At 36.7% G+C, this 8,027-nt stretch overlaps 1 protein-coding gene across 1 annotated transcript; it reads left to right on the top strand.

Moving 5' to 3' along the window:
• The first annotated feature begins 1,482 nt into the window (after positions 1-1,482).
• LOC121245066 (transcription factor DICHOTOMA) lies at positions 1,483-3,479 on the top strand. The gene is made up of 2 exons (XM_041143346.1): positions 1,483-3,022; positions 3,201-3,479. Exons 1-2 carry the CDS (start codon positions 1,919-1,921, stop codon positions 3,300-3,302), a joined length of 1,206 nt encoding a protein of 401 aa, XP_040999280.1. The 5' UTR covers positions 1,483-1,918; the 3' UTR covers positions 3,303-3,479.
• The last annotated feature ends 4,548 nt before the right edge of the window (positions 3,480-8,027 follow it).

Raw genomic sequence — 8,027 nt, 5'->3', positions numbered from 1 at the left:
AGATAATAAATTTTTGAGAAATCTATCTACAAAAGAAGTATACAAAAGTAATCATACAAACTGATGTGTCTTGTTGTCGTGTGCCAGTTTGAAAAATAAATTTAACAAATCAGATGAAATCACATCAATTTGTGGAATTGTTTTGTATAATTTCTAATTTATGGATATATCAGTACTTATCATTAAAAAAAAGATTTATTATTTTTTTAGAAAGTCACTTTTTCTCTTTTAAAGAAAGACATGAGATTTTATATTCTAAACTTGCACACATAATTTTCAAAAATGGAAAAGAAGTTGTGGGCTTTTGTTACGTACGTACAGAAGACAAGTCAGAGATCATCAGGGAAGAACTCATCAAGGAAATGATGAAAGCGCTTAGAATTATAAACAAAGTATTTTAGGGTTTTTTTTTTTTTTTTGTATGTATGCGTTCATTATCAGACTCCAAAATGGTACAACGTAACACCCTTTTTCTTTCATAGTTATCTCCACGGCCTTGAAAGCAACCACCTTAGAACAATCCCAGCTTTGCTATATTATATTATCATGGTGTCCTTATAATTATGGTAGCCTAGAGTGATCAGGCTTACTTCAGTTCTAGCTAGGGATGGATGGAGCTAGAGAGAAGATGATTTCGGATAAGTGAATGAAGGACTGCAGCCTGTATAAATGGAAACAAAATTCGACAAAGAAAATGGTTAGGGCTTTCAAGTGTGGTTGGGACTATCGCCATTCTGAAATAAGATGAGATGGGATCTTTTCAGCTAGGGCAATTGGTGATTGGCTGGGTTTTGTAGGTCTATGATATAGCAGTGGCAAGTACAAGCAGAAGCAACTCATTCTTGTGTTGTGTGTGTGTGTGTGTGTGAGAGAGAGAGGAGAAAAAAAGCTAAACAGATAAGCACGCATGGGAAGAAACTCATATGACATTCTCACATAGAGTTGAGAGAGAGAGAGAGATGGGGATGTCTTGCTTTCGATGAAAGGGACGTTAAATTAGAGGCCCCGGTCAAAGGGGACAATGCCTCTCATGGCAGGCATACAGTGCATTCCCCCTGGAGCTGAAATAATTGTCCCTCCCTTTTGTTTATTAGACAAAGCCCCTCCATTGGGTTCAAAAATCACAGCCCTAGCTAGTTGCACCAACAAAACCAATTACCATAACACGCATGACTTCCAACTTCTCACTATATAGCATATATGATACTTTCTAAAACACAGAGTTTGATGAATATAGTCAATGCAGCATCATTGTGACTGAGGTGCGCCTGTTGAAGATTTTGGGGGTGGAGGAAGTTCATTATCAAAGTCTCATCACCTGCAATACACGTGAATTGGCACGATTAATTGTTTTTTTCTTTTCTATCCACTCGTTACATCTCAGTTATCACTTCAAAGGAGCCAAGTACTGTTATCCCTCCCAAAAATTAAAAAAAAAAAAAGAAAAAAAAATGATTAAGAAAAACATACTTGGCTGGCTCTTTAAATTGTCTGCAATAAATTCCCCTTCTCGGGTGGTGCTTGCTTTACCTCCTCACCATCTTTATTCAAATCTCTTTGGGTTTCTGTCTCTCTCTTTCAAACCCCATGGGTTATGGCTCTGTTGCTGTAGTCCTAATTGGTTAGGAGGAGGTAAATGCATGAGTCTCTCTCTCTCTGAAACACACACAGAGACACTGATACACACACATATAACATACATTGTATCATCATCAGGCTGTTCTTCTCAAAGCTCTGATGGAAAACACTAACTCAGGACCATCTTTCTCAAGTCTTGTTTTCCACTTGCAGAGTGGGAAAACGAAATGAGAAGAAAAAGATTGACTATCAATCCTACGTCATTTTCAAGCTTATATTAGACCTGCAGCCGGCTACCTTCAAGCCTAGCTAGGATTGTCCAGTGCAATTGAGGTCACAGATGTATCCCTCAAACAGTAACTATAATATCTGCAATGACCTGATCTCATATTCTGACCAAGCATTTTTGCAGTTGCCTAACCTTAATATTTTCTCCGATTCAAAACAAGAAGACCCTTCTCCTTTATGTTTCTTGGGTCACTTCTCCTCTTCTCCCTCCATAGCTGGGAATGCTTTCCTCGAAAACCACCATGACCTGTTATTTCACGAGCAATCCACGGTGAAATCTGATAAGAATACAACCGGAACTGTCACAAACATGGTCGATTCGAGGAAAACTCACATCAATCGACAGACAGTGGCCGAGCAGATCCCAAGAAAACGAACCTACAAGGGAGATCGGCACAGCAAAATTAACACTGCGCAAGGACCAAGGGATCGGAGAATGAGATTGTCCCTTGAAGTTGCCCGAAAGTTTTTCGGTCTCCAAGACATGCTAGGCTTTGACAAGGCAAGCAAGACCGTCGAGTGGCTACTCCTGCAGGCAAAAGTTGAAATCAAGAAGCTGGCAAGAGAAGTGAAGCGCAGTTGCAGCGTTGGTGTCAAGACTAGTACTGCTTCTTCTACTTCCGAGTGCGGCGAAGTCTTGTCTGGCATTGATGAGGTTGCAATCTATGATGGCAATCAACAAGGCAGGGTTGTTTCAAAAGAGAAACCCTCGACGTGTACATCTGCTAAAGAAAAGAAGAATATTAGGCAGTGGCGGAAAAGTGCATTTCACCCTCTTGCCAGGGAGTCAAGGGATCAAGCTAGGGCAAGGGCAAGGCAGAGGACAAAAGAAAAGCTGAGGACTCGGAGACTGGATGAATCAAAATTTTGTGAAGTGGATACGGCCAACTCAACTGATTTGAGCCGATTACGTATTTGGAGTCTTTTGGAAACTGGTGAATTAGAATCTGCTGGAACCCAAAGCCATAACATGAACCCTTCCATGGATCAAGTACTGCCTGATCATCAGATTGAAGAAGAAAGCTCTCATGCCCCTGATTATGATTTAGGGTCTGCGGAAGACATGGTTAATGATGATTCATTGGTGATTATTGGAAGGTGGAGCCCATCTTTGATTTTCAATACTGTGAACATCAATACTGGAATTTCCCAAGAGGTAAGTTCCATAAACAACAACATGTTTAATTACTGAATTTTGCAAATGCATGCGTACCCTTTTTCTTGTTAATTAGGTTTTGTGTGCAATGAACAGCATGCATCTTCAAGAGGATAGTGTCAAAGATGACCTAAAATTTTCAGATTACTGACCTCTCCATACAATTGTTTAATTGCAGCATCATGAATTTACAGACTCTCAATTCTTTGGCAAACCGTGTGAAGCCTGCAACAATAATAATCAATATGACAAGGATTGTCTCTCGTATGTCTGGCGCTAGCTTGGATCAGTAAAGAAACATGATTTGCAGCATGACAAGTGGTGCATGCCTTTTCCTTTTGAAATGTAACATATTAGAGAGAAGTCTCTGATCGTCTTGCAATTCTTGTTAATTATTTAGTGAATGATTATTAATGGGCCTACCTCTTTCATTCTAATAATATAATGTTTCTTTTAATTCGTGATCATGAATATCATCTGTTTCACATATATTAATAGCTAGGACTCATGATCAGTTTCCCATGATATATTCTAATAAATATATCCTTATTTATTTCTCAGTAATTCCCTTAATTTTGAAGCTTTTGCCAGCAAAATTTCCCCGAATACTTGAAAACAAAAGCATGCAGATTAATTAACCATTATTTGATATTTTGTGAACTTGTTCTGATATATAATCTATATATACATGCATGATGGAAATTAAAGGCCGATTAGCTAGGGGGTTGCTTCTCTATAATATTTTTTTTATTTTTTATCGTAAGTGCATTAAGTCGGTAAATGTTGGTTTCTCTTTTGAGATGTGATTGAATAGACGCTTCACTGATCCACTTTCAGGTCATGCTTTCAAAGTCCATTGACACCCAGGTGGTGAGATTATTTCAACATACCGATTATCACATTACTTTACATAAAAAGGAAATTATGCAAAGTCGTTGATTTGCAACATGACACACAACTAAATTATAAAATGGAAAAATTTATTTTTCTTATGTAATTGGGGGATAGGGAGATGGATATATAGCCATGCATGATCAGCTAGCTCATGTTCATGTATTGATCTATTATTAATTAAAAGCTGCTAAACTACTCATTAATTGATGCATGATATATAGTTTAGCTCCATGGCAAAAACTCGATCAAAAGCTGTGAACTTGATTAATATCTGAGTAAGGAAGAGGAGGGAGAAATTAAGAACAATTCCTGTAATTAGTACTGCTGACCATCTAGTGCATAAATACCCAACTTTCTTATTCCCAATGAAATTAGAGATCTAGTCGATACATCTTTTGGGGTTTATCCAAAGAAGGGATATGTTTACTACCTAGCCTTTTCTAGAAGAGAAACTTGTGTCTTAAAGAAGTAATAATTGCTCTCACTTTAAAAAGTTTTACAGTGAATATCATTGTTGGTGAGCTATGATTATATATATATATATATATGTATGTATGTATGTATATATGTATGTATGTATATATATAGGAGGATCGAGGAAGGTTGAAATATGCAGATCTAGTGGAAGTCAGGGTGTTCCATTTTCAATCTGTTTTTGTTGAAGTTGTGGGCTGCCCATGTGGTAACATATGTTGCTTGTACTGGTCATTAATTATTTGTATTCAAGTACTATTAAAGGAAGGTATATATGTATCTGTAATAGTATTAATCGCTTTTCAAGGGGATTCAGATAGTAGTAGTTCTCAATCATTTACTTTATGTAGCACATCATAGATGATTTCTCAGATCGAGCTAGCTGTGAATTTGCAATTGCATCTGTGTGTCTTCTCTCAGTCTATTTTTTTTTTTTTTTTTTTCCAATCTGATCTATCAATCAAAGTGCTGTTGGATATATATATTGTCTGAGTTTGCTCTCTGCATCTTCAAATTTAAATTTTTAAATAAAGATGCAATATAAATTTTAATCTAAGTACTATATATGCTCTCCAAATATATCAAAGACCCCTTTCTTAGTTAATTCTGATCTTTGAAATGTGAGGGAAAGTGAAAGAAAATTGTTGCATTTATTTTCCTTTATTAACACAGTAATTTTAACCATTTTCATTAATTTTGAAAATATTAGTTTGGTTCCATGCATGGTAGGTATATAAGATGTCGAGACATTGATAAGGGATATTAATTAATTTAATAGTCATTATATATATATAGGTGATCATCAATTAAAACACTTTCACATATGCAAGAGCCTCAAATGCTAGCTTGGATGATTAGAAAAGGAAATATTAGCTCAATCAAGATCAAGAGCTAGGTCTAACTTAGTATATGAGAGACAAACACTGAATTAAATCATGTCCTCAAATTCTTTTGTCTCCTTAATTCCCATTTTCCTGTATTTTTTTTTTTCAGATTTAATGAGGATATATATTGGGAGGTGCTAAAGGAGACACATGCAAATTAGGTGGATCAAGCAGAACAAAATAAGAGTAAGCCGCATTTAGCATATATCAGATCAGAAATTAAAATATACTGCATGATATATAATCACATTTATCCATATTTTGAAGGAAAAAGCTGGACCTCAAGTTGCAGCTTGACTTTCAGGGATGAAAAGCCGGCAAACTGTCAAGCCAAGTAGTATATACATACATACATACATAAGATGTAGCAGTACTACTGGATCAAATAAAACATGTATGTAAGTATTATAAAAATAAAATAAAATAACAGAACATATAAGTAGTATTAACCCCTGACGTACTCTGATCTCTTTTTGCAATTTATACCAATTAAGTACATACAAAAGGTTATAATATGCAAAGTATCTAAAATATCAGGATTTCATGACCGTTAAAATTATGATAATTAATTATAGGTCATACAGAACAATTTAACTATACCTATCACTACAAGAAAAATGTTGTCTCGTTTTGGTTCGATAAATGGTTGGCTCATGGGCCTCTAGCTACTTCCGTGCCTAACGTGTTACAACCTTGGTTGGAAATTAAGGACTGTTGGGTGGAGGACAAGTGGGATAGGGACTTGCTGGTGAACTTGGTGGGTTCTAGTAATGCGGAGGACATTATTGCCGAGGTTCTTGGGGACGTTGTGGTAAAGATATTCTGATTTGGCATCCTTGTAGTGATGGGTGCTTCTCGACGTCAAGTACATGGGAGATAACCCGTGTCAAGCAGCCACAGTTGGAGGGCTTGGAGTGGATTTGGTGTAGTTTGCTTCCAAAAAAAAATTCAGTTTGGTGTGGAAGGCAAGATTTAATTGCCTCCCAGTGGATGAGAGAGTTCAGTCAGTGGGGATCCCATTAGCATCTCACTGCAGTTGCTACTCAGCGGGCAAAATTGAGGATAGAGATCATGTGTTATGCACGGGGGAGGTGGCTAATGCATTTTGGAGGAGGGCAACACAAGCTTTGGAAGTTCAATGTATGGAGGTTGGCAGCTGGTGGGCGAGAGCTTGTTGCAGGTTCCGATGTGCTAAGAGGTTGTTACGAAGAGGGGTATTGATTGGGTTAATGCCTAGTTTAATTTCTTGGAGATTATGGCAGTGGCGATGCGCAGCTAGGATGACGGGGATGTATGATTTAGTGGATACGATTTGGCTCTCGGTGAAGTTTTGGTTGCAGCAGATTTCGTGTGAGCTGACGAAGCTGGTATCAATGTCTAGTGTTGATCGTTGTGTGCTCTCGAAGCTGGAGGTACCCATGCGTGAAAAAACAGTGCGGAGGCCGAAGCTCATTTCAAGGAGATGGCCTAGGGAGGGGTGGGTAAAATTGAATATGGATGGGTCATGTAGAGGTAATCAAGGAAATTGTAGAGGGGGAGGAGTTTTGAGGGATGACAGAGGAAAATTCTTGGCGGCCTTTTCAGCAAAATTTGGCTTTGGTACTAATAATGAAGCAGAACTCAAGGTAGTCACTTGTGGTTTATTGCTTTGTAGGGAGCTGGGTATTCGGAAAGTTGAGATTGAATGTGACTCGACTTTGGTGGTACAATGGCTTAGAAATAAGTCTTGTATGGTATGATAGTTATGAGATTTTTGGGAAGATCTCTTGCAAGCAATTCATGGTTTTCTTTATACGATTTCCATCAATAAGGAAAGGGGAATAAAGTGGCGGATTTTCTAGGAAGGCAGGGGAGGAGAGCTTAAATTGTACATATGTGGGTTCCGATGAATTGCCCTTACGTGTGAGATGATTACTTCGATTGGATTATCTTGGTTTGCCTAGTATTAAGCCTTAGTTTATTGTTGGGCGTGTATTTTGCTTTCTTGTCGTTTGAGTTTGATTTAGTATTATTTGTTTATGGTTTTCCTCCACCATAAGTGAGGGTTTGTTTTGAATAAAAGATGGAGGTGCTGCCCTCCTTTTATTAAAAAAAAAAAAAAAATGCTTATTCATGGTCAGATATATGTGATGAAAATGACTATACTATTTTCAATGTTCAAACATTATCACTTTTGAACAATATTTTATGACGAGCCATTATAATTACTTTCTGATAGTTTGAACAATTTAGGGGAATGCATGCTTGCTATATAACCTGCGAGGATAAACTAATTGGATTAAGGGACTTATCCTGCAGTAATTTTTCTTTCTTTCAAAGTTATGATCAGTATATATGTTTTTTTTTTTTTCAGTAGGAGTATTTTTATGAAAAATAGTTCAGCCCGTTTGGTAGGACGTACTAGTACTAATAATTTATGAGATTTCTACTCATCATCCTTATGTACACCATACACTAGGACTACGTACATGACTTGATTTTTTTATTCTTTTTATTCTTACTAAACTAAATGAGTTATTCTACTTATTATCCATATATCACACATTTGGTAATAAAAAAAATAAAAAATAAATAAATGTGGTGTGTAGTACGTATTGTAGGGATGATGAGTAGAATGTTTCATAATTTATACCATGCTTTCCATAAAACTCAAGACATGATGATCTAATTCAAAATGATCATAAGAGGCCAAATCCATTCTTTTTTAGGAGAAAAATACAATTTATTAATACCGTTTACGATATATATGATAT

Source organism: Juglans microcarpa x Juglans regia, chromosome 8S, assembly GCF_004785595.1.
Source record: "Juglans microcarpa x Juglans regia isolate MS1-56 chromosome 8S, Jm3101_v1.0, whole genome shotgun sequence".
NCBI lineage: Eukaryota > Viridiplantae > Streptophyta > Magnoliopsida > Fagales > Juglandaceae > Juglans > Juglans microcarpa x Juglans regia.
Note: the sequence above shows the minus strand (reverse complement) of the source record. Positions and strands in the feature narration are given on the sequence as shown.

Coding starts and splice junctions, on each gene's coding strand:
- LOC121245066 (XM_041143346.1), top strand. CDS start 1,919: ATGTATCCCTCAAACAGTAACTATAATATCTGCAATGACCTGATCTCA. Junction 3,023..3,200: donor ATACTGGAATTTCCCAAGAG/GTAAGTTCCATA, acceptor GTTTAATTGCAG/CATCATGAATTTACAGACTC.